Source organism: Sus scrofa, chromosome 1 (assembly GCF_054392235.1).
Source record: "Sus scrofa isolate SSC_HxYL_T2T_F1_AM1 chromosome 1, Sscrofa_HxYL_maternal_Yorkshire_Landrace_v2.0, whole genome shotgun sequence".
NCBI lineage: Eukaryota > Metazoa > Chordata > Mammalia > Artiodactyla > Suidae > Sus > Sus scrofa.
The window spans coordinates 157,027,607-157,053,268 of NC_139383.1; the positions used below are offsets into that span (position 1 = coordinate 157,027,607).

Here is a 25,662-nt window from a genome sequence, read left to right on the forward strand (position 1 = left end):
GATCCCGTGTTGCTGTGGCTCTGGCGTAGGCCGGCGGCTACAGCTCCAATTCGACCCCTAGCCTGGGAACCTCCATATGCTGCGGGAGCGGCCCAAGCAATAGCAACAACAACAACAACAAAAGACAAAAAAAAAAAAAATGGGGAGTTTCTATTGTGGCTCAGTGGGTTAAAAACTCGACTAGTATCCATGAGGATTCAAGTTCAATCCCTGGCATTGCTCAGTGGATTAAGGATCTGGCATTGCCACAAGCTGTGGTGTAGGTCACAGACATGGCTCTGATCTGGTGTTGCTGTGGCTGTGGTACAGGCTGGCAGCTGCAGCTCTGATTCAACCCCTAGACTGGTAATTTCCATGTACCACTGGTACAGTCCTAAAAAGAAGAAAAAAGAAAGACAGACAGCAGCCTAGTCTGAAATGACTCTGAAAATACAGTAAGATATAGGAGTTCCCGCTGTGGCGCAGTGGCTAACGAATCTGACTAAGAACCATGAGGTTTCAGGTTTGATCCCTGCCCTTGCTCAGTGGGTTAAAGATCCGGCGTTGCTGTGAACTGTGGTGTGGGTTGCAGACGAGGCTCAGATCTGGCATTGCTGTGGCTCTGGCGCAGGCCAGTGGTTACAGCTCTGATTAGACCCCTAGCCTGGGAACCTCCATATGCCACGGGAGCAGCTCAAGAAAAGGCAAAAAACAAAACAAACAAACAAAAAAAACCAGTAAGATATAAAGAAAAGAAAATAAATCAAAAACATTAAAAATTGGTGAATCTGTATGAAGGACAAATAGGAATTCTCTGTACTATTCTTACAACTTTTCTCTAAGTTTGAATTTATTCAAAATAAAAGGGAATTTATTTCAAGTCTGAATTTATTTTAAGATAAAAGTTTATGTAATCTGGAGTTCCTGTCATGGCACAGCGGAAACGAATCTGACTAGGAACCATGAGGTTGTGGGTTTGATCCCTGGCCTCGGTCAGTGGGTTAAGTAAGGATCCGGCATTGCCATGAGCTGTGGTATGGGTCGCAGACGCGGCTCAGATCTGGCATTGCTGTGGCTGTGGTGTAGGCCGGTAGCAACAGCTCTGATAAGACCCCTAGCCTGGGAACCTCCATATGCTGTAGGTGTGGCCCTAAAAAGACAAAAAAATAAAATAAAAATAAAAAGTTTATGTAATCTACAGATGATTTAAAGTTCAGGGGAGGATGTATTGGGCTACAGGTAAATTCAAGGCTATTTTATATAAGGGAACTGAGCCTCCACTGATTTTGATAACTGCAGGAGTCCTAGAACCACTCCTCCACAGGTACCAAGGGACACATAAAATCAGACAGAAAAAAAGGGGAGTGTATAATGTCAATACAGTGATCAGAATTAATCCTACCATGCATTAATTGCAAAATCACTAATTTCCTCCATCTTTTAAGCATTAAAACATCTCACAAAATGTGAATTTGGCTTTCTGTCCCTTTTGGATTAGCACTGATGGGTTCTGACAAGGCTATTAACATGCTCCATGATGTCATCTGGAGAGCAGCTTTTTTAGCTTAATATAGAAATAAAAGCATTTAGCAATTAAGCTTAGAAGTAACTATGCAACCTCTGTTCGGAGAAAATCAGGCAGCACTAGGTACAAACCTGGTACAGAGGAACTTCCAGCCTCCACAGACAAACCACTGAAGCCCCCTCTTTCTTTGCATGGTCCTAGCTCGTGGTAACGTGTGGTAATCACTTTCATCATTCTCAAAGCCTTCTTCTGACATCATTAATGGCATTTCATCCAGATGGGCAGATTCATCTTCCAGCTGGTACCTGGATAAAGGTAAGAAGAAAGCACTGAAGCAGGCCAAGCAGTTTCCTGCCTATAGTCGGAGTTTCCTTTAGGGCAAGAGCTGGCCCAATTCTACTTATCACACTTTTCTTTTGTCCCCATACAAAGCTGCACAGTAACACTACTTTCCTTTGCAAAAAACTTAACCAAGGAAGCTGTCATTACCATTCCCATGAGTGGGACTCTCCAAGCAGCACCCCCCACAGTGCAGTCAGGTCAACAGAGCCACCCTGCAGTGTGTTCAATCCCAGAAGACAAAAATTAGTCATCTAAAAGCAAAAAATAAACACCTCCAACAAGTCACATCTAAATACTCTATATTACAGATTGATGAGAGGTAAAATTTGACTAAATTTACACACATCAACCAAAGACATGGAAGTGACCTGAACTATGAGGGTGGGTGTCTTATGTTCACAGGTGGGAACATGGTTCTGTGGCCTACTGTCAGAACTGACATGCAGAGAGAGCAAGAATGCTATGCCCCACTTACCTCTGTCTGTTATTCCCTTTACTAAAACTTTCTAGTCAATGAAAAACATCTCCTCCACAACCACAGTCTCTTTTAGAAAAGCTCAACAATCTGCTGATTCCAAACACAGGAAGCCTACCATCAAGAGTCCATTTTATCTTTCCTTAATCAGACATATTGAATTGTATATTTATTATGTCTCTTACCTTCCTAAGAACCTACAATTTGTCAGAAACTATAACAGAGATTCACAAATGTTATTTTACTTAATTTTACATCAAATCTTCATGATAGGCTTACCCTGATTTTAAAAATGAGGGCTGTCACTTGAATTGAAATTTCTCCTCACATCCTCTAAATCCATACAGAAGACAAAACCTACAGTGACAACATAACTAAGAGACAGACAATAATACTACGGTCTACTTAAACAAGACAGAAAACCTGAAACAGGATAAAGTCTAAGAAAATCACGTAAAGCACACTGTAATCAAACTACTGAAATCAAAGATGAAAAAATTCTTAAAAACGGCCAGTGAAAAACAACTTATTATGCATAGAGGCACATCCACTCAAATGTCCATGGACTTCTCGTAGAGAGAAATGGAGGCCAGAGGATGAAGCTGGGCTGGGGATGGGTAGCACTGGGTAGCTCTGCAGCAGCTTTGGAGGGATGCTGAGATAAGAACTGATTGAGAGCTACAAGAGACATCTGGAGCCTTACTCTGCAGCCCCCAAACCTACCCACCCAGGTAACCATGTCTCCCTCCTCCAAAGAACAATGGGAGTACATCCCATGAGGAAGGAGACTGAGCAGGAAACAAGACTGAGTGAAAGAAACAGTAAATGTGCTAGTCCTGAACCCTAAAATTAATAATCAGTGTGGAAGACATGAGGGGGAGAAATCAGCACCAGTTATTGCAAGCTCAGACTGTCAGGCATCACTCTAAGCAATTCACATATATTCATCTAATTCCTAGTTTTAGACTTTTTTTTTTTTTTTTTTTTTTTTTTTTTTGTCTTTTGAGGGCCATATCTGAGGTATATGGAGGTTCCCAGGCTAGGGGTTGAATCAGAGCTGTAGCTGGTGGCCTACACCACAGCCACGCAACTAGGGATCCCAGCCAAGTTTGCAACCTACGCCACAGCTCACAGCAACACCGGATCCTTAACCCACTGAGCAAGGCCAGGGATTGAACCCAAGTTCTCATGGATACTAGTCGGGTTTGTTAACCACTGAGCCAGGACGGGAACTCCCTAGTTTTAGACAATTGACATAGAAAAGTTTACTAGGAGAAAGAACAAGAACTCAAATATTGATAGACAAAGGTGGAACATACGTACAATGGAATATCATTCAGACTTAAAGAAAATTGATACAAGCCAGGATATGAACTTAGAGGACATTATGTTCAGTGAAACAAGCCAGACATGAAAAGACAAATATTGAATGATTCAACTTACATGAGGTCCCTAGAGTAGCCAAATGCAGAGACAGAGGCAGGCAGAGGTCATGGGGGGTGGCGGGGGGTGGGGGGGGTTGGTCAGTGTTTAGTGTGGACAGAGTTTCAACCTGGGAAGGTGAAAGAAAGAGTTTCATGGGGAGGTGCTGGTGGTAGCTGCACAACAATGGGGAAGTGGCTTCGTGCCACTGTTCTGTGCACTTAAAAATGGTGAAGATGGTAACTCTCAGGTTACATATACTTTAGCACAATTTTTTTAAAAAGAAAAAATTTCTGTGAATATTGCTGATGACGCCCTGGTCCCCAGCAGCCAAGTAACCATGGGAAGATGGGCACTCCCTCATCACTACCTTGTTCCCCATGTGCCCTTCCCATGAGGCCCTTTCTCTCCACCCTCCCACTGACTGGCTGCCACAGCCAGTGTACTGCTGAATTGTTACACAATGGGCAAGTCCCCTCAAGTGAGTGATCATCTGGGAACAGGCTGGTCAATCAGACAATAAACTAGAATAAAAAAGAATTCCGGAAGGCTTCTCAGACCAAGAGGCCAGGGAAAATGTATGGATAAAGTTTACTGAGTCCTTATTACAGCCAGGACTCTGGAGGCCTGTATTCTGCATCATTGAAGAAGAAAAGTTTAAAGCAAACGTGAAACTGGAGGAAATATATGCAGCACATTGACAGAAAAATGATTCTTTATACGCAGTTCTCACAAATCCATAAAAAGGCAAACACTTTGACTGACAGACGAACAAAGACAATTCACAAAGGAAGAAACATAGCTATACTCACAAAACTGTGCTCCACCACGTTAGGAACTCCAACCCTTTCCATACACACTGAAGTGCCTACTGTGTGCTAGCGCTCTCCCAAGCCCTGCAGGTACATAAGTGAAGAGACACACAAAGCCCTGCTCACACAGGGCTGAAGTACTAACAAGACAAAAACAGGAAATGTGCGAGGAAGAGAATAAAGGAGGTGATAAAACTGGAAATGACAAGAGGGATGTTCCTTAGGTCAAGGAAGTTGAGTTTCAAGAAGTGACTAAAAAGACCTAGAAGGGGCTGCAGAGCCCAGAGGCCCCAAGAATGGAGAAAGACAGTGTGGCAGGAGGTGTAAGCCAAGTGGAGGAACACCAAGCAGCTGAAGACATCAGCAGCAAGCCTCATAGGCTTGGGAAGCCAAACAGAGTTTAGTGAAGTCTAAGTGGAAAGGGGAAGTTTGTGGAAGTTTTTAAATCTGGGAAGAATTTCTGTTTTCAAAAAGTACTTTTAAAATATGCAAATTAAAACAAATGAAAAAAACAATTGGTAACATTTGCCATGGCCAACAGTCTTGGGTCACCAGACACTCTTAATTGCTGTTAAGAATGTCAACAACTTTTTGGAGTTCCCGTCGTGGCGCAGTGGTTAACGAATCCGACTAGGAACCATGGGGTTGCGGGTTCGGTCCCTGCCCTTGCTCAGTGGGTTAACGATCCGGCGTTGCCGTGAGCTGTGGTGTAGGTTGCAGACGCGGCTCGGATCCCGCGTTGCTGTGCCTCTGGCGTAGGCCGGTGGCTACAGTTCCGATTCAACCCCTAGCCTGGGAACCTCCATATGCCGCGGGAGCGGCCCAAGAAATAGCAACAACAACAACAAAAGACAAAAAAAAAGACAAAGGCAAAAAAAAGAATGTCAACAACTTTTTTATCACCATGCTGTGCCGGTCACCCAACAAGCATGGAAAAGCCTTAATATCAATGATTAGAGTTGCTTAATATATGATGGGATACCATACTGTTACCAAAAATAAGAAGGAAGAAGACCTCAGGCTGAAAGCCAATGTTAGAGGTGGCAGTCACTATTTTCACCCCTAATTTGAATACCTTACTCCACTCATCAAAGAGATAGTTGTTTTAATCTCTCCATATCATCTACAGACAACTCCAATTACTAACATCCCTACAGCAAGGAACCTATCTATCATTTTACACAGTTTAGGCAAAAGATTACATGACCTAAAACAGAATTAATATTTTTCCTCTCAAAAATTCCTTTTTCTTACTTCAGTGTGAGATCACTTCATTTAAAATAGTCATCTAGAAAATGTTTATACAAAATGCAATTAAAATTCAAAACAGCCCTTAAATATATTATAACATAGTATACAAAATGAGATTTTTCTTAGTTTTTTCATTAAGTTCTTTCAGGAGCTGTGTTGCATTTTAGCAAAAGTCACAATCTTATCAAGTCTAATGCTAGAAAAGTAGTACAATGAGTCTGAAAGATAATGAACATAAGCAACATCATGTTTAGTAACCTCAACTTCGGAAATGGAGCCTTTGAACTGGCAAGCAATTTATTCCATTTCCAAAGCAATTTTCCTATTGTATTGAAAATTTTATCTCAGTATTTAAAAACAATAAGATGATGAATAATGGATTTTTTCAGAGACAGAATAAGCAGAGAATCTTAAGTGTCTTTGTTGCCTGGTGTCATACACACTTAATTGGTTTGTCACTCAAGAAAAATCAACGTTTCCAGCAATTAAGTATAATTCTGGAAACATATTTTTCAAATGAGTAAAAACAATGTGAACAAAGACGACAGAATAGCTGATACCAAACCCAAGAGTACTGCTATGCTAAGATCTGAAGACAACTATCTTAACGGCTCCCAAAGGTTTAAAAAAATTAGGAACTTTCAACAAAACATTCAAGTACTGGAAGGCACATAATTTACATGTACCTAAGTAAAAGTAAGTCAATACAATAATGGTCTTAAACTAACATTTTTATCTTAGTACCTAACAGACATACTGTTTCCATTTTGATGAGAAACATTCCTGAGACGTCAACTGATATTAAAGTGAGAAAAACATTTAAAATAAGCCTAATGCTTAAACCTTCTTTAAGAAAAATAAACACTCCCTCTTTGCCTGAACATTAACAAAGCAGAAAAACAAAGCAACAAAATGCTACAAAGACACATGCGTGTTTCCTTCATCAAATACAGCTTCCAAGTTCAATTGTGTCACTGATGAGTCATTAATAAGCAGCAAAACTGCATGAACTACTGAGAAACTGGAACCCTCTCCCTCCTACAACAGCAGAGAAGATAAACACAATAGTTTAAAAAAATTTAAAGGAACAGTGCCACCGAAGCATGCTTTGACATCAGTAGCAAAAATAAGCCACAAGAACAAGGGTCAGGCAGTCCCTTAAGGCCGAGAGGTGCCCCAGCCATGAACTGTGTACACAGTAACCTCAGAGTTACCAATCCCTCTTATAAAATATTCTACAAAACAATTTCTTGAAGAAGAAATTACACCAATGCTATACATAAATTGCAACAAACTTCTGAAGTAGAGTTAATGGTACAATATATATGTAAATGCCAATCCTGGAAATTACAGGTGGGCAGGCCAGTTAGCTCCGGATACACAATCCAGTTGCCCAAAATGTGCTGTTCCAACCACCAACTCTATCTTCACGTTAATACTGTTAGTTTGGAAAATTAAGTAAAATATCTCTATTCTGGCAAGCATAAAAGAATTTCATAAACAAGTGAATTACAGAGTCCTTTTAAAGCAAATTCTGTATATTTTGAGAATTTATCTCTGATTCTAAGAAATCCTGGACCTGGGTACCTTGATAAATGCTGTCTTAAGAATCATTATGTACTTTAAAAAAAAAAAAAAAAAAAAAGCTTTCAATTGCAAATGATCACAGCAAAGGAAAAGGTTCATCTTTATAGCTAGTGAAATATTTTTTATTTTTTCTAAATTTTTTTTTTTGTCTTTTTGTCTGTTTAGGGCCACACCCACAGCATACAGTTATTCACAGGCTAGGGGTCCAATCAGAGCTGTAGCGGCCAGCCTACCCCACAGCCACAGCAACACCAGACCCGAGATGTGTCTGCGACCTACACCACAGCTCATGGCAACACTAGATCCTTAACCCACTGAGTGAGAGCAGGGATCGAACATGCAACCTCATGGTTCCTAGCTGGATTCATTTCTGCTGCGCCACAATGGGAATGCCAGTAAAATACTTTTTTAGATCATCCTAAGTGTAAAATTTTTAAGATTCAGAGAAAATCGTGTATAGACACTTGGAATGAGAAAACTAACACTTAAAAAAATTGCATTGTCTCTACCAAGAAACACACTAATATTTTAGAGATAATAAGACAACAGCCATCTGTTCTCAGAATGAGTCTCTTTTTAAAACAGACGACTTAAATTAGGTCCACAGTCTCACAGCATAACACCAAAATGTCCAGGATACAAATAAAAATCACTCATCATACACACACACACACACCCCTTAAAAAAAAAAAAAACAAAGAAAAATCTTAACTTGAATGAGAAAAGAGAATTAAGAGATGCTAACGTCAAAATGAAGCAGATGCTGAAATTATCTGACAAGAGTTTTAAAACATTCACCATAAAAATGTCTCAATAGGCAATTAAAAAACATGCCTTAAGCATATGAAAAAAATAGATTAATTAAAGCAATAGTTCATATGAGTTAAAATCAACTAAAATTGTGAAACTGAAAAATAAACAAACAACAAGGACAACAAAAACAGAGACTGGGTAGGCTGAACAGCAGAACAGACTAGACAGAGGAAAAATCAATGAACCTGAGGACAGAACAACAGAAATCACCCAATTGGAACAGTAAACAGATTTAAAACAAATGAACAGAACTAGTGACCATAGAGGACTAAAACAAAAGATCTCACAAGTTATCACCAGAGTATCAGAAAAAGTGATGAAAGAATGATCAAACAATATTTAAACAAATAACGGCTGAAAACTTCTATTTGACAAAAAATTCAAGATATTAAGTGGAACACTATAAACTCAAAGAAATCTATGGTAAGGCTATAATAATCAAACTCCTGAAAATTAAAGACAAAGGTTGAAAGTAGTGAAAAATGATGGCATCTTACCTACAAAGGAAAAATTATTCAAATGACACCAGATTTCTCATCAGAAATCATGGAGGCCAAAAAGAAGTAACATAAGGTTTTTTTAGTGCTGAAAGATAGAAACTGTATCTGGTAAAAATATCCTTTAGGAATGAAAAGGAAATAAGACACCCTCAGATGAAGGAAAACGAAGAGATTTGTTTCCCAGCAGACCTAACCTCAAAAAATAGCTGAGGAATTCTTAAAACAAAACAGAAACAACAAAATAAAAAATTCTGCAACACTGGGAAGTAAGAGAACAATAGAAACAGAAAATATATGAGTACAGTAGAAATTGACACAACACTGTAATCAACTGTACTTAAATTAAAAAAAAAAGAAAATAGGTCAATAAAAAAGGCCATTTTTCTCTTGAGAATTCTAAATTATGTTTGAAAGATGAAACAAAAACTAAAAAACTGATGTGCAATTCTAACTCAATGAAAGGGAAATATTTAAGTACTTCTACATATGTAAAATTTACATATAATTTTACAAGATACAGGCATACCTTGGAGATATTGTGGGTTTAGTTTAAGACCATCAGAATAAAGCAAATACGACAATAAACTGAATCAATGCAGAGTTGCCATGAACCTTCAATTTGTAAAAAACACAATAATGCAAAGCACAATAATGCAAAGCACAATAATGAGGCATGTCCATAACACATTACCAATAAGGGGGAATAAAGGGATGTAAGGTAAGGATTGTACACTATACTCAAACTGATAAGATACTGACACAAGTATATTGTGAGGAGTTATAAATATATAATGCAATACCTAGAACTACTGCTAAATAATATTTATACAAAGAGACCCAATGTAAAACACCATAGGCAAATCAAAATGGAATTCTAAAAGATGTGCAAGTAACTCACAAGAAAGCAGGAAAAAGAAAACAAACAAACAAAAACACAGGAAACAAAAAGCAAAATGCAGATGTTAAGCCTTAACTTATCAATCACTACACTAAATGCAAATGTTCTAAATACATCAGTCCTAAGACAAAGATTGGTAGAGTGGATAAAAAATACAAACCAACAATATGCTTACTAAAAGAAACTAACTTTAAATATAAGTAGGTTGAAAGTAAAAGGATAGAAAATTATATGCCTGGCAAACATTAATCAAAAGAAAGCAGGAGTGGCTATATTAATGTCAGCTAAAGTAAACCTCAGAGCAAAAAAAATTAGTAGAGAAAAGCAGGGAGATTACATAATGCTGAAAGCGTCAGTCCATCAAGAACACAAACCAATTTCAAACATGAATGCACCAAACAAGAGAACTATAATATGTGAAGCAAAAATTGATAAAACTAAAAGGAGAAATAGACAAATCCATTACTACAGTCAAGGGCCTTTAACTACCCATTCTCAATAACTGATAAAACAACTAGACAGTAAACCAGCAAGGAGAGAAGAACTCAATACCATTAACTAACAGGACCTAATCATATTCCAAAACTTTTCACCTGACACACATAACAGGAAACAATAAAAAAAAAAAAACCCATCCAATATACAAAGAACCAGAACATTCACAATATGAATTAGAGAAGACAACAAAGTGACACCAAAACTAAGATTAACTCAGATACTGAATATCAAGCAGCAAACATAAAAATACTTCAACAATCAATTTCAAATTCTCTTGAAACAAGAATTATAAAGTTTAAAAATATAGTAGTATAAACCTCACTGGATGGGATCGACAGTAGACTGAACATGATGTAGGACAGAATTAGGAAACTTGAGAACAAATAAATAGAATTTACAGTCTGAACAACACAGAGAAAAGAGTCTGGAGGTGAAAAAAAAAAGAGCCTAAAGGAATCATGTAACACTAACAAAAGATCCAATATTTGCATCATTGGAGTCCCAAAAAGAGAGGAGAAATGAAAGAGTATTTTAAGAAAAAAATGGCTAAAAACTCCCTAAATTTGGTGAAATAAACCCCAACAGATTCAAGAAGCTTAGTGAATACTAAATGAGTTAAACCCAAAGAATTAAGATACATCATAATTAAAACTTCTGAAAAATAAAGACAAAGAAAAAACTTTAAAGCAGCCAGAAAGAAATGAGACATAAAAGAACACCAATTTGAACAACAGACTGCCTATCAAAAACTCTGAAGGCTGGGAGGAAAGTGGAACAAGAGTTTTCAATCAGTAAGAAAAGAAGTGACAACCAGGAATTCTGTATGCAATAAAACTATCCTTGAGGAATAAATGAGAAATAAACACATTTCTAAAATGAAATTGGCTCAAAATTGGCTATAGGAAGGTCTTGAAATAGAAAGGAAACAAAACAAAACAAAAAAGAGAATCCTGGAACATCAAGAAGGAAGAACAGAAAGATCAAAAATATCAGTACATATAATAAATTATCTTTATCATCATGAGTTTTATAAACCCTATTTGATTATTTAAACAAAAAGTATAACACTATCTAATACTCAGCACATGACATTTAAATTGCAGGGGAGAGAAGGCAGATAAAGTAATCAAAATGAATAGATTTACACATTTCAGTCCACATAGTAAAATACTAACAATACACTATGGTGTATTGTCACTATGGTGATAAGTCCATATGTATACTGTAATACCCAAAGCAAAAACCACAGAAAAGACTCACACTAAAAAATACTTTAGAGATATCAAAAAAGCATTCATGGAAAAAGAAGGCAAGAGAAATAGGAATGAGAATCAGATGATTCTCACACTTAAACACTAATGGCACTCTTAAGCTCTGATGTATCAATAATTACTTTAAATGTAACATGTAAACCAAAGGATAGAGATTGACAGACCGAATAATGGAAAAACATGATCCAACAGAAACTCACTACAAATTCAACAACATAGAAAGGCTGAAAGATAGATTGCATAGGTTGAAAGCTAACACAATGCAAACAGTCCACAAAAAGCTAGAGCGGATAAATTAGTCTACTAGACTCCAGAGTCAAGAAAATTACCAGAGACCCAAAGAGACACAAGCCATATTGAAGTCATAGGGATCCTAAATGTATATATATATACCAAATGACTGAGCCTTAAAATACATGAAGCAAAAATAGATGCGAGCTTTGATGAAAACCTATTGTGAAACAGGTGGCATATTTTCAAATAATATCTCCTAAAATCACCCACCTGAGAATATTACTAATGCAATTACTCTTATATAGGTAATGTCAAGGAAGAAAGATTTCTGGAGAATCCACTTTTGGCCAAACACTACAAACGAACACCTATTAACTTCTCCTGTAATCTTCAAACAATCCTATAAGAAAAACTATTCTCCCCCATTTTACAGCAGAGGAAATTAGGGCTCATAGTTTAAGTTACCTAAGATCATTAGGGCTCATAGTTTAAGTTACCTAAGATCAAACAGCTAGTATGTAAATGAACTAAGATTCAATTAAACTCTGTAACTTTATTAAGATGTACTCCTTTTACTATATGTTACAGCCTCTCAGATAGCCCAAGCCAGAAATTATTCTAAAACTTGAATCCTGAAGCAACTACATATTGAAATCTATATACCCTTCTTTATGTACTAAAGGTTGACTGCTTCTTTAATCCCTCAGGAAAAAAATTTTAACTACTAAAAAAGGCATTATTTCTCCTTTTTATAAGTTTTCTTTTTGTAACTCTCTTATCACTTACACGTGTAGTATTCTTCCCTTTGGGTGAGAAATTAGAGCTAAAACCAACTAGGGTATGAGACTTGCATTTGAAACTAAAGGTGTGCACTTTTAAATTCCATTGCTTAACCAACTATGGTCACATTAAAGAGTTTAATCTTTCTGAACCTCTGTTTCCCATTCTTAAAAGCAAAAATTCTTGTCCACAAAAAGTACTTGGTACATATACGTTTAAGTAAAAAGTGTACCTAGTAAACAAACTGAAATGTCTTCACTCGCTCTTTACATTTGGGGAAGTGATTCCCTACAAGGTTTGCATTTCTAACGCTAACTTGGAAGTTGTATCTTCCAGCTTCAAATTTCCATGGTGACACAGTAAGTTTCAGAGACACAACTGCGTGATCCGAGCCGCGGGAATGCCCAGCGGTGCCTGTGTTACTGAGGGACCCGAGGCTGTTCCCTCTCTCCGCTGAGTACGGCGGCCAGGGCATCCGTGTCGGGGCAGCGCCTGGGCCCCTCTCGGAGACTGAATGGCCTCCCCGAGCTCAGGCGCGCCGGCGGGGTTCCGGGGGCGGCCCATCTGAGCACACCCCACCTGGGCACACCCCACCCGGGCCGGGGAGGGGCGCCGAGGCGGGAGGAGGGACAGCCCGGTCGTTACCTGCTGGGCCGCTCGGCCCCCGGCCCGGGCCCCGCTGCGCTGAAGTAGGCCGCGCGTTTGCGGTAGGCCGCCGCCGCCGCTGCGCTGCGCACCGGGTACAGAGGGATCTGGTCCGCCATATTCTGGCCGCCACCTTTCCGCCCCTCCCAGATCCCCCTCGGTTCGCAGCCTTTCCCCTCCCTCTCCCCTCAGCTTCAACCCGGCTGAGGCACAGCCCGCGCGCCCTGCCCCTCCACCATGCGTCGGGGCTTGATGGCGTCACCACGCGTCCGGGCCCGATGACGACAACGCCGGCGAAGGTGAGAGAAGTGTGGCAAAGGTTCCGAGGCCCCACCTCTGCGTGGCGGCGACCGATGACATCACCGCGCGGCGAGCGCGCTGTGCAGGGCGCGTGCGCGCATGCGCGGCGGGCTGACCATTCCAAAGCGGAGCTGGGTGGGGCTGCTGAGCAACTCTGGAGCTTGGGAGGTCGCGCAGGTTGGGTTCGTCCCTGGCCGGAGTTCCTCCCTGACACCGGATCGAGGCCACCGAGCGCCTTGCCGCGCACGCCCGGGACCCCAGCTCACGGGAGCATGGCCCACCTCAGCGCAGTGCGTAATCTCGGCGTCCTGCCGGGCCGACCCGACCCCACCTCCCTGCTTGGTCCAGTGGCGCCCGTGCGCACCCGGTCCCTGCAGGTCCCCCTCGGGTAAATAAAGACTGGTGACTAGTTCCTGTTTCCATAGTAGCGTGAAGGTCTGGAGTGTCCAGCACGTGTCGGTGGGAAGGTTGTGTTTGAGGAAACTCTGGAATTCCGATCTCTTCGCTCGATAGGCTGAAGCTAGCCTCCCTCCCCCGTCTTCCCTGCGGCTCCCAGCCAGGAACTGCCTGAGAAAGCCCCGACCGCGGTACTCTGGTGGTGCGTGTTCTGTAGCTGCGCAGCCTCTCTTAGCGCCGCACGAGTGCCTTTCTACTGGTGGCCCCCGCTTTCCCTGAAGCCTCTAACCTTACCCTGGAGAATCAAGTATAGGAATACTTGAAAAAAAATTCCCTGTATGTATTATTTCCTAAGATTTCATTATTCCCATAAATTGCTTGCAATGAATGGTCTAACAGTTTACGTCCTCAGAGTCCTGAATTTTGCAATTAAGTTATTAGGTTATATTTACGTTTGTTATTAATTTATAGTTTAGGAATCTGGTCTGAACCTCAGCTTTTTAAATTTGAGGTTTTCCTCCTGGCCAAATACGTGGTCATACTTCCAAACCATGTATTAAGTGAATAGGTTTTATTTTCCAAGATCCAAAATGCTCAGGGTGCAGCAGTGAAGTCTTCGCTCTGCCCACTCCCAGGAGGTGGGCATTTTGGTAACAGCTGCCTGGGAACCGGCAAGGAGGTGTGGTCAGTCTTGAGAGGCTGCTGCCCTCCCCACCCCCCGCGGTCCAGTCACTTCTCAGGAGGATGCTGGCTCCAGAAGTGCCCCAGCAGCCCCCAGTTCTGCAGAACACAGAATACCCGACAGCACTCCTCTTTTGAAATGGCCCCATACTGCTCACTTGCCCAATCAGCCAAAGGAGGGCCGTCAAAATTACCTGAAGACCCTGCAGGACATCTCCCCCACCCCCAAAACCATCTTGATGGACACTCAGTGTCTCCTCCTTTTACTCTCAGAAATGCTGTCCTTTCTAACACCCTTGATCACTTGCTGAAAGGAGTGGCAGCAGATGGATCCCTGGCTACAAAGTTGTAACAGTCTTCATTAATTTTGTCTCAGACTTACTTTTGTCTTTGACAGTTTGGGTTGTTTATTTCAGTGACCACACTACTTATTTCAAAGATTTCTCATCCATTCTTTCTTTTATCCATTTATTTTTATTTCATTTCTGCCTACCTGTTTTGTTTCATACCTTTGATTATCTGGAGTGAAAAATATTTTACTCGTTGCTGTGTTAACTGTCTTTCTTAGCATTAGATTTCTTCACATGTCTTGGAATTCGTTTGCAGGCACATTTTAAGTGACTCTTTCTGTCCTCACTCCCTGTTTAGCGTTGTTGCTGCTGCTTCCATCCTCTGCCAAGAACCCAAGCCCACATGGCATCTCAAGGCTGTAGTATGGGGTAGTGTGCCAGGCCTGGAATCTGGAGGCAGCTGGATTAATTCTTGGTCTTCAGTTTGGGTCTTTGTCATCCTACATCTAGGCTTCCAGCCTGCAAGAAAACTTCAGGCAGCAGTCAGTAACAGGATTTGGTTGGTTGGTTGGTAGGTTGTCACTGGGTTTGTTTAGCTTCCTACCCTGAATAGGACAGCCTCACCCAAGCCCTTGGTCCACACCCCCATCACCTATTCCCAGACCCAGAAGCCAGCAGGCGGAGCCCTCACACCACTCTATTTTTGGTCCAGTAACTGTTGTTTGCTGTGTCTTCATTTTGTTTTCATAATTTACGTATCCATTATGGCTGTGTGTTTGAAACAGTGTGTTCAACATGAAATTCTAGATTCTAGACTCATCTTGACTAAATATTTCCATGTATTATTTTTTAAAAACTTACACATTTAAAAAATTAATATTCTTAAGTAGTCACGCCCACTTTCTGGTTGCCAGTTTGCTACTTAAGTGCTTTTTATGTGACTTAGATGCCAACCACAACCACTCCATGAACCCAGGTTTCGAAGGTAAGTGACCTCCTAATTCCTAAATGAACTTTCTCATCTTTCCCTCCCTCAGCTCTTACAACAGCACTGTCAACACCAACCAGCTAGATAACCACTCTCAGCAACCAATGCTGTTACACCAGCTAGTTAATCACACTTGACAATGGATATTGTTATACCAGGTGCTCAACTACTTCAACAACTAACATGGTTAACACCAACCAGCTAGATAACCACTCTCAACAACTGATATTGTACACCAGCTAGATAACCACTGTCGACAACTGATATTGTTATGCCAGCTAGTTAATCACACTTGACAACTGACATTGTTACACCAGCTAGGTAACCACATCAACAACTGACAACCCCAAAGATTATAGTTTATTGTCCTGTAGGTTATTAGGCAGTTTTGTATATAACCCAGCAATCTTACCCTAACATTCCTGTGTTAAATTGCCTCTAAATACTTATGTCCTGAAATACTCTTGGAACAAGAGCTCCCTTTCACACACCCTCCCCAACTTGTCTTTTTGAGAATAAATAGCTTCCTTAGCAGGTATGAGGTGATATCTCATTATAGTTTTGATTTGCATTTCCCTGAAGATCAGTGAAATTTAGCATCTTTTCATATACCTGTAGGTCATTTGCATGTCATAGGAAGAATGTCTACTGAAGTCCTTTGCCCATTTTCAAAATGTGTTGTAATTGTTGTATTGTTGTCATTATTGTTACTGAGTTGTATAAATTTCTTATATATTTTGGATGTTAACCCTGTGCCAGATAAATGTTTTGCACATATTTTTCCCACCCCTGTTTTTTTTGTCTTTTGAGGGCCATACCTACAGCATACTGGAGTTCCCAGGCTAGGGGTCGAATCTGAGCTATATCCACCGGCCTTTGCCACAGCCACAGCAACACAGGATCTGAGTCTCATCTGTGACCTACACAGTAGCTCACGGCAACACTGGATCCTTTGCCTACTGAGTGAGGCCAGGGATTGAACCTGCATGCTCATGGATACTAGTCAGATTTGTTTCCACTGAGCCATGACAGGAATTCCCCAGTGCCATTTATTGAAGAAACCATCATTTCCCCATCATGTGTTCTCAACATTCTTGTCAGTGATTAGTTGACCATATGTAGGTTTATTTCTGGCTCTCTATTCTGTTCCATTGATCCAGATGTCTGGGGTATTTTTTTGGTGGGGGGGTTCTTTTTTGGCCACCCTGCAGCATATGGTCTTCCTGGGGCAGGGATCAGATCTGAGCCACAGTTGTGACCTACACCACAGCTGTGGCAACTCCGCATCCTTAATCCACAGTGCTGGGCCAAGGCTGGAACCTATGTCCCAGTGTTCTAGACACCACTGATCTTATTGTGCTACAATGGAAACTCCCTGTGTCTGTTTTTATGCCAATGTCATACTGTTTTGATTAACTCTGTAGCATTGTGTGAAATCAGGAAGTGTCATGCCTTCAGATTTATTCTTTTTCAAGATTACTTTGGCTATTCAGGGTTGTTTGTGGTTCCATATGAATTTTAGGATTGTTTTTTCTATTTCTGTGAAGAATGCCATTGGAATTTTGATAGAAACTGCATTGAATCTATAGATGGCTGTACGTGGTATGGATATCTTAACAATATTAATTCCTTTAATCCATGAACATGAGATGTCTTTCCATTTATTTGTTTTTTCCATTTCTTTCATCAATGTCTTATGGTTTTCAGCATACAGATCTTTCACCTCCTTGCTTAAATTTATCCCAAGTATTTTATTCTTTGGGGGGCTATTATAAATTGAGTTGCATAACTGAGACCACATCAGACCTGGGTGATGACCAGGAGTGCCACATCAAATGTCTGCGTTCTGGGATACACAGCATGGCTCCCTCCAGGCTGTTCCACCTCCCCTCACTTGCCAAGTGTGCAGCAGACAAGAAGCAGCAATTATGTCTAATAACTTTATTAGGTGTAATTTGCATCCACCTCTGAAAGGACGGGTGGTGTTTCTGGGAGCCACACATCAAACACAAGTGCTTCTTCATGACCCTGCCCCCAGCCACTCCGAGCACAGCGGTGTCCCTTTCTTCCTAGGAAGGACGGTACAATTTGTCACCATACAAATTATACTGTAGTTGTCATTGACATTCTTTTATCTGATAAATTACTTGTACTTACTATGCCAAAGGCAGTTTCTGAAAATTTTATATTGTGAAAATCTTAGTCTAAGTTGAGACAAAAAGGACTGGATGTCTTTTGACCATGGACAGAACGTGGGTCCTGATCACATGTGTCCAAGACTGTTTTCTGGAGGAAAAGCTGAGGCTGTTGGTACCCACTCACTCACATCCCCGTTGGAGGTGCCAGTGTCTCCCCTTAGCTACTGTCCAGTTGTGACAACACCACCACGCAGACCCAAATCCCGCACCCCTGCAGGACACAGCAAGGACCTGGCCGGTCAGGAATTGCTTCTAAGTGCTACTTGGAGGGTGTTTAGAACTTAATCTGGAAAAGCTTTATAAAATGTGCCACGGGTATTACACATCCACCTCTGAAAGCCATATGCTCAATGAGAAAATAGCACAAAGCTTCAGGAAAGCCCTCCAAAAGCCTTGTTAGTGTTTTTCTTTGAGAAAAAAAAAGGAAGGAAAATGTCTTTCCCTCACAAGAGAAGTGCACAGTCCTGGAGGCCGATGGCTGCTGGGGTTGAGGGCGTGAGCTGAGTGAAGACCCCCATCACTCGTCCTGGCACACGTGCCCCCCAGGCAGGCTGATCTCCTCAGCCCGTGGCTTAGCTATTTGGTACCAGTGGTAGCACCTTCCCCATCAGACTGTTAGGAAAAGGTCACAGGGTCATATATTTTAAGCATTTGGCCTTGCCCTGGTACAAAGTAAGTCATTTTAAGGTGAGGCTCTTATTCTCTTTTTGTAATTGTCAAAAAACAAAAATCCCCCCCCCCAAAAAAAAACTGTCATGGGAAAATGCATAGCAACCTGATGTCATTATTTAGGATGTTTCTAAAGGAAGTAGGGCAGCAGAGCCTGAGCCAGCATCCCATTCCTGTTCCGTGATCTGAAGGATGAGGGAAAGACCCTCAACTACACGAAGTTATAGTTTGCTACTGTGTCACCTGTGTTTCATTTGTCACAATAATTTAGATTCGAAAGGTTTTTTGTTTTTTTTTAGGCCACGTTGGCAACACATGAAGGTTCCCAGGCTAAGGGTCAAATGGGAACTGTAGCCACTGGCCTACACCACAGCTTACCGCAATGCCGGATCCTTAACCTCTGAGCAAGGCCAGGGATAGAACTTGTGCCCTCATGAATACTAGTCAGGTTTGTTTCCACTGAGCCACAATGAGAACCCCTGGATTCAACAGATTTTAAAATGTTTTCTTTCAAAAAAAATTTTTTTTCCAAATTAGATGATTCACAAGTTAGTATATTTTTTCTGTGATGGAGTCCAGACTAGGTTGATTGATTTAGAGGCAGAATTGCAGTGTAAGTGGTAGTGGAAACGTGTTACCAAGGAAATTACCTAGTGCCATAATATTATAACTCTCTACATTGACTGTGTATAAAACTACCTTTGTGCAAAATTACCACTCTGAATTTTTACCATGAGAATAGAGAACATGGAGTTCCCGTCGTGGCTCAGTGGTTAACGAATCCGACTAGGAACCATGAGGTTGCGGGTTCGGTCCCTGGCCTTGCTCAGTGGGTTAATGATCCGGCGTTGCCGTGAGCTGTGGTGTAGATTACAGATGCAGCTTGGATCCCGCGTTGCTGTGGCTCTGGCATAGGTCAGCTCTGGCACAGCTCCAATTAGACCCCTAGCCTGGGAACCTCCATATGCTGTGGGAGCAGCTCAAGAAATGGCTAGGGAACCTCCATATGCTGTGGGAGCAGCTCAAGAAATGGCAAAAAGACAAAAAAAAAAAAAAGAATAGAGAACATACTGAATAATCAGTGGTAATCATTGCCTTGGTTGATATAGTAAAAAAATACAGTAGGCTTAAGAGAGTGAGATGATAACAAAATATATACAGAATTAAGATTGCTAATTAAAACTAACCACCAAAGAAAATTGTCAACTGGTTAGAAAATGTGATTTTCTCAATTTTTTTTTCTCCAGGATTGGTTATGAGTTCTTGCACATTAAGCTGTTTGTGTATAAGAAGCAATCTGTCTTTGAAATAGACCCGGTAGTTCCCGTCGTGGCGCAGTGGTTAATGAATCCGACTGACTAGGAACCATGAGGTTGCGGGTTCGATCCCTGCCCTTGCTCAATGGGTTAACGATCCGGCGTTGCCGTGAACTGTGGTGTAGGTCACAGACGCGGCTTGGATCCCACGTTGCTGTGGTTCTGGAGTGGGCTGGTGGCTACAGCCCCGTTTAGACCCCTAGCCTGGAAACCTCCCATATGCTGCAGGAGCGGCCCAAGAAATGGCAAAAAAGACCAAAAAAAGAAAGAAAAGAAATAGACCCACCCAGTAAGTTCCATGTAGGGCCGCCCTTGAGGGGGTGCAGGGTCACTGTCACTGTGTGGTGGGAACTAGGACATTGGACATTCAGGGCTTGAATGTCCTGTGTGTGTACACACCTCAGATGCCAATTTGGGCCAGACCTGTGAAGTGAGGGGTGAGTGATCCCTTTTTTTGGTGTGTGGGGGGGGAGCTGCAGGTGAAACATATGGAAGTTCCCAGGGGTTGAATTGGAGCTGCAGCTGCCAGCCTACACCACAGCCATAGCAACAGCAACACTGAGTCTGAGCTGCATCTGCAAACACAGCTCATAGCAATTCTGGATCTTTAACCCACTGAACAGGACCAGGGATTGAACCCACATCCTCATGGATACTAGTCAGGTTCTTAACCTGCTGAGCCACAACAGGAACTCCGAAAGTGAGTGATCCTTGACTGTGGAAATCCCTGGAGGCCAACTGAGGTTCCAACACACTCAGTGGATGAGGGTGGTTACTCGGCTTGTGCCAGCAGCAAGGACATGGTGGGAGCATCGCATAGGAGCTGAAAGGCTGGAGACACGACAGCCATGGAGCTCCCTCTCTCCCAGTTCCAGGCATCTGGGCAATTTTACCAGGTTCTCTTCCATTGCTTGTCATTAGGAAGAGCAATGCAAGGCTCTTGGTAGGGGTGTAGAGCTACTAAATTACAATAAAAATAATCTTTCTCAGACCCCATGTTGCTGGATCCCATTTGTGTAAAATGTCCAGAACGAGCACATCCATGGAGACAGCAAGTAGGTTAGCGGCCTCTGGGGCTGGGGGAGAGAAGGGCAAGGGGTGGGATCACCAGTGCACAGGGGGTTCCTTTGGGAGTGAAGGAGAGCTTCCAAAATGAGATGGTGGTGACAGAGACATGACTCTGTGAATATATTAAAGTAAAGCCACCACATCGAGCATTTAAATGGGTGAATTCTTTGGAATGTAACATATACAGTGACGATGTGAAACACATCTTCCTTCTGTCTAACATCTGCAGGGCTTGAGTTTACTCTGATGTCATTATTTACTCCAGCGTCCAGTCAACGAGCTTAATATCTATTCCAGTCTTGTGATGGTTTGTTTGTTTACAGCTGAGCAAGTTTATAGGGACAAAATTAAATGTTCATATTAGTCATGTCCAAGAACTCAGAGATGCATTAACATTCTTCTTTATGTCAGGATGCAGAAATGTTTACTCGTTTTCATTTTTTAAAACTAAAAGATCTGGTGTGTGGCTTTTAGATATTTCATGACAGAAAACGCAGAGCTGAGTTATTCCAGATGCTGATTTCACAACATTAAAGTAAAGCAGGAAGAAGCTGGTTCCAGCATAGCATTCTGCTCTCTTTCCCTGTTGGGGGACACCTTCTGTCTTTAGCCAGCTGACAGCAAGTGTCCTCAACTCCACTGGGGGACCCTGCTTTCCTGTTACAGTCTCACTGTGAAAGGGACGAAGTGCCTGGTGGGGACCAGAGCAGGTCCAGATGAGCTGGCCAGGCTGTGGCCCAGGCTTCGACTTGCCCAGAGTCAAGGTGGCTGTCCTCACCATGTTCCCTGGGGCCTGTACCCTTCCTGCTATCCATCTGAAGAAGAAGCAGGGATCTTCCCATCATGACACTTTCCCGGACCAGCATAGGGCCCAAAAGGGAGCCAAAAGGGAAGTCGGGGCCCAGGGCAGGTGGCCAACAGGGGCCTTCGCTCCAGGGGTGAGTGGTCGGTGAGGCTTTGGAACTTGGAGTTCTGTGCTCTGGGTCATGTTTTTAAAGGGTGTTCTGGCTGCCCTGTGGCTCTCAGCTCTGGATGTGTTTGGGGGTGTAATGGGGTGCGTGCATGTGTACATGTGTAGTCTGCAGGCTCTGTGTATGCGTGCGTGCCATCTACGCTGTATGTATGTATGTGCAATCTGAAGGGTGTGTGTGTGTATGCATGTGTGTGTGCTATCTGCAGGATGGGTGCTTGTGTGTATGCGCCATCTACAAGGTGTGTGTGTGTGTCTGTGTGAAGTCTGGAGAGAGACTGTTGTTTGGGCAAAGTTCCTAAGGTACTACCTCCCTGTGGGAAGCAGGCCTGAGGTACCCAGCCAGGCTCCCCCTCATGAGCAAACATGCAAGTCACAGAAACGTGTCTTGATTCCCCAGCTGAACCCTGCTTTCAGATTCTAATGATTCACATTTAAAAGATGTTTTAAAGGTATTAGAAATCCAGGAAGAACTTGAACTTCATTAATCATTATTGAAAAAGTGCATAATTAAGACATTTCTGGCTCTTTTCATGAATTGCTCTTTAAAATACCCCAATATCTCTCTCCTTTTTTTTTTTTTTTGGTCTCACCCCCTCCCACATGTGGAAGTTCCCAGGCCAGGGATTGATCATGTGCCACAGCAGCAACCAAGCCACTGCAGTGACAACACTGGGTCCTTAACCAGCCACTACCAGGGAACTCCTAAAAACCCTAGTCCCTAGGAACTGTTTCCATATAGCATTTAGCCCTCCTCAGACAGTGCTCCCCACACTCCCACCAGCCCCCACCCCCTATTCCCCTTGGCTTTCCTTCCTGAAACCCCTCTTTGCACCTATTATGACCTGACGGGCCACTGGCCTGCAGTCAAGATAGATCCTTATTTAAACTGTTTTACATGATAAACACAAATCATAAACAATTCATCACAGAGTCAGTCATACTCCACAGATTAGGTCAGGGCCTGTTCCAGGCCCAGAACAGAGATCAGTGGCTGCCTAGGGCAGGGCTGAATGCTAACTTTTTTCCTAATCATTTCCAGTATTAGTTTTTAATATGTTTCCCTCTATTAGATTTGGAGTATTTCTGATTTTAATAGTCAAATAAAACAAACCAGAAGCTAAAACCCTTTTTCCCTTGGGGGTGTTCAGACAGTGTAAGTTTATCAAGTTGTTATAACCGAGGGTTTTCAGGTGTGCCTGATACATTTGTAAGAATCAGAACATGTCCTAGAGCCAGCATCTCAGAGCCCAGGCACCAGGAGAGGTTGGCCGGGTGATGCCCAGCCTGACGGCCAGCCGGGGCACAGCCTACCTGGAAAGACTGCACATCCTTCATGGATGCAGTCTAGTGCCTCAGCCAGGGACCTCTTACACTTGAGCTCTGTCCGCTGAGTGTCTGGGGCACTCCCATTAGGAAGAAGAAAGGCTGTAAAGCAGCACCCCTCACTCCTCTGCCACCCCCCGCAAGGAAAAGCTCCAGGAACTTAACTTTTCCAACAAGTTTGTTTGTTTTGTGAAAGCATACCACACAGATGTTTATTACTATTTTGTTACTTTTTAGTGCTAAATCTCCACTCTTCCTACTGAAAATTTGGGGCAAATTTTTAAAATTTTAATTAGAAACTTAACAGTCATGAGAGAATATGACACATTTATTGTCAGATGTACTTTAAGGTGTAGTGATGCCTTTATCAAAGTCTTGGAGTGAATACAGCTTGTGGTCTGAGAGCGAGCGCTCAGGGAGTAAGCCACTGGGTTTTCATCCCCCCTGTCCCTCCCTGGGACCTGGAGCATGTCAAACTCTGAGTATCAGCTTCCTTACCCCAAGGAGGGGAATAATAGTGCCAACCTCAGATGATCTGCATCAGAGCTGAGTCCGAGGATATGCACTTGGCACCTGGCGCTGTGCTGGACCTGGCAGCACCCGCCCCACAGCCTCCTCCGGGCACCGCCTGCCCTTGGTTTCTTAGCTCAGATATTTGTTAACCAAGTATGGTACCCACATCAGGTCTGCCTCACTCGAGAGAGCGTGCAGGACAGGGTGTCAAACTGGCATAATGGTCAGGGATGGTGGTGTGTTTCGGTAGGAGCCTTGGTTACAGTAATATCCCTAGTGTAGTGGTTATCAGTTCACCTAGCATCACTCTCGTCTCTCCTCCCTCTATACAAAGTTGCTTCTTCACTTCGTGAATATCCATCACTTGAAGTTCACTAATGCCGCACATTCCAGAAAGGATGGAAGCCGAGCTCCCTTCCTAAAAAAAAAAGTCTCAAAATAAAAAAAATCCTTATTAAAGAATATTAATACTCATGAATTAGGAAAAACAAAAGGAGAAATTGCCTGGAATAAATTCAGATCACCGTTTGATTCTGTCCACTGAAACGTATAAACGACTGCTCCATTAAACAGAGGTGGTGTAGACCAGAATAGAGGCTCCGACCCCCATCCAGGTGAGCATGGCCCTGTCCAGGTGAGCTTGGCCTCTGTGAGGGGGCTCACCTCTTCTCAGTCAAAACCTGGATAATTGTGGAATGTGGATTGGCCCCCAAAAGCTCTTTTGGTGCAATACAGAAGCATAATATAATATGTTAACAACTCTTTCCCTCCCCAGAGAAAAGAAATGATGGTGTGAAAAGATCAAGGTAAACAAAATAAAGCTACAGGCACTGGGAAAGTTGAATTAATAGCTTTTGTTTTGAGAGGCCATGCTGTTTCAAAACAATTTCCCATGTAATTAAAATGCAAGGCATGTACATTAGAATGTATGTTTGTAAGTGTCGACTCAATACCTATGGACAGAACAACTATTATTAAATATATTTATAAAGATTGAAAACCACCTAGGGTCATAGATGTGGTTTCCTTTTAAATATTTGACCTTCAGTATTTCGTCCTTAAAGAGTAGGAACCTTGGAAGGACATTTGAAGAAACTTTTCAACGATATTGTACTTGTGTTTTACCTTATTTTTTATCCAGCCAGGCCCGTGGAAGCCACACAAGCACATTTCCAGCTTCTCTGGGAGAGTCACCTTGTCATGGAAACATATGAAACAATGACCTTCCAGGTGATCACAGAAACTGGGGGTGCCCGTTCCACAAAGACCCCAAAGAAATGATCAGCATCCATACAGCAGGGGAGTGACCTCACGTGTCCCAAGTCAGAGTCATCAAGCCAGACGCAAAAGTCCAGGGCTGGCACGATACCATGCTGATTCTTCAGTGCATGTATCTGTGTAGATGTGGTGTCTGTACCTCGAGAAAGACTGGGGGGGGGGACACAGGAAATGTCAGCAAAATACTTCAGCAGTAGTGGGATTGGGGTGAATTTCACATTTCATATTTATTTATATTCACCACATTTTCTACAATGAACAGGAAAAACATTGAAATTGGAGGAGGGGAATGTGTAGACATACTTGTCTTCCTGGAAACACAAGTGCATTATTTATGTTCTAATGTCCTCTCACCTACTTGCCTTTTTTGTGTCTTTCACCTTTTGATTAATAAAGTCCTTGATTTTGACAAAATTAAAATGAGTCATTTTAATGTTTTAATGTCATTTGAGGAGTTCCCATCGTGGCTCAGTGGTTAACGAATCCATCTAGGAACCATAAGGTGGCAGGTTCAATCCTTGCCCTTGCTCAGTGGGTTAGGGATCCGGCGTTGCCGTGAGCTGTGGTGTAGGCTGACATGGCTCGGATCTGGCATTGCTGTGGCTCTGGTGTAGGCCGGCAGCTACAGCTCCGATTG

At 42.2% G+C, this 25,662-nt stretch overlaps 2 protein-coding genes across 31 annotated transcripts in view; one reads left to right on the plus strand and one right to left on the minus strand.

Moving 5' to 3' along the window:
* ATP9B (ATPase phospholipid transporting 9B (putative)) overlaps positions 1–13,295 on the minus strand; it is a 198,309-nt gene extending 185,014 nt beyond the window's left edge. For all 30 annotated transcript variants that reach the window (XR_014840702.1, XR_014840698.1, XR_014840706.1 and 27 more), the window contains exons 1-2: positions 13,033–13,295; positions 1,636–1,809 (exon numbers count right to left, since the gene is read on the minus strand). Coding sequence is in view for 4 of the 30 variants with exons in the window: in XM_085017385.1 (XP_084873511.1) it covers positions 1,636–1,809; positions 13,033–13,151 (293 nt within the window). In the remaining 26 variants the exon portion in view is untranslated. The remainder of the gene's footprint in view (positions 1–1,635; positions 1,810–13,032) is intronic.
* LOC146406812 (uncharacterized) lies at positions 4,207–25,104 on the plus strand. The gene is made up of 3 exons (XM_085013946.1): positions 4,207–4,224; positions 12,846–13,720; positions 24,889–25,104. The coding sequence occupies exons 1-3, from the start codon at positions 4,207–4,209 to the stop codon at positions 24,959–24,961; spliced, it is 966 nt and encodes a 321-aa protein (XP_084870072.1). The 3' UTR covers positions 24,962–25,104.
* Positions 25,105–25,662: the final 558 nt, after the last annotated feature.

Bases quoted from the DNA above. Each gene is read 5' to 3' on its own strand.
- LOC146406812 (XM_085013946.1), top strand. The intron at 13,721-24,888 runs GTAAATAAAGAC...TTTTTTATCCAG, and splicing joins TCCCTGCAGGTCCCCCTCGG to CCAGGCCCGTGGAAGCCACA.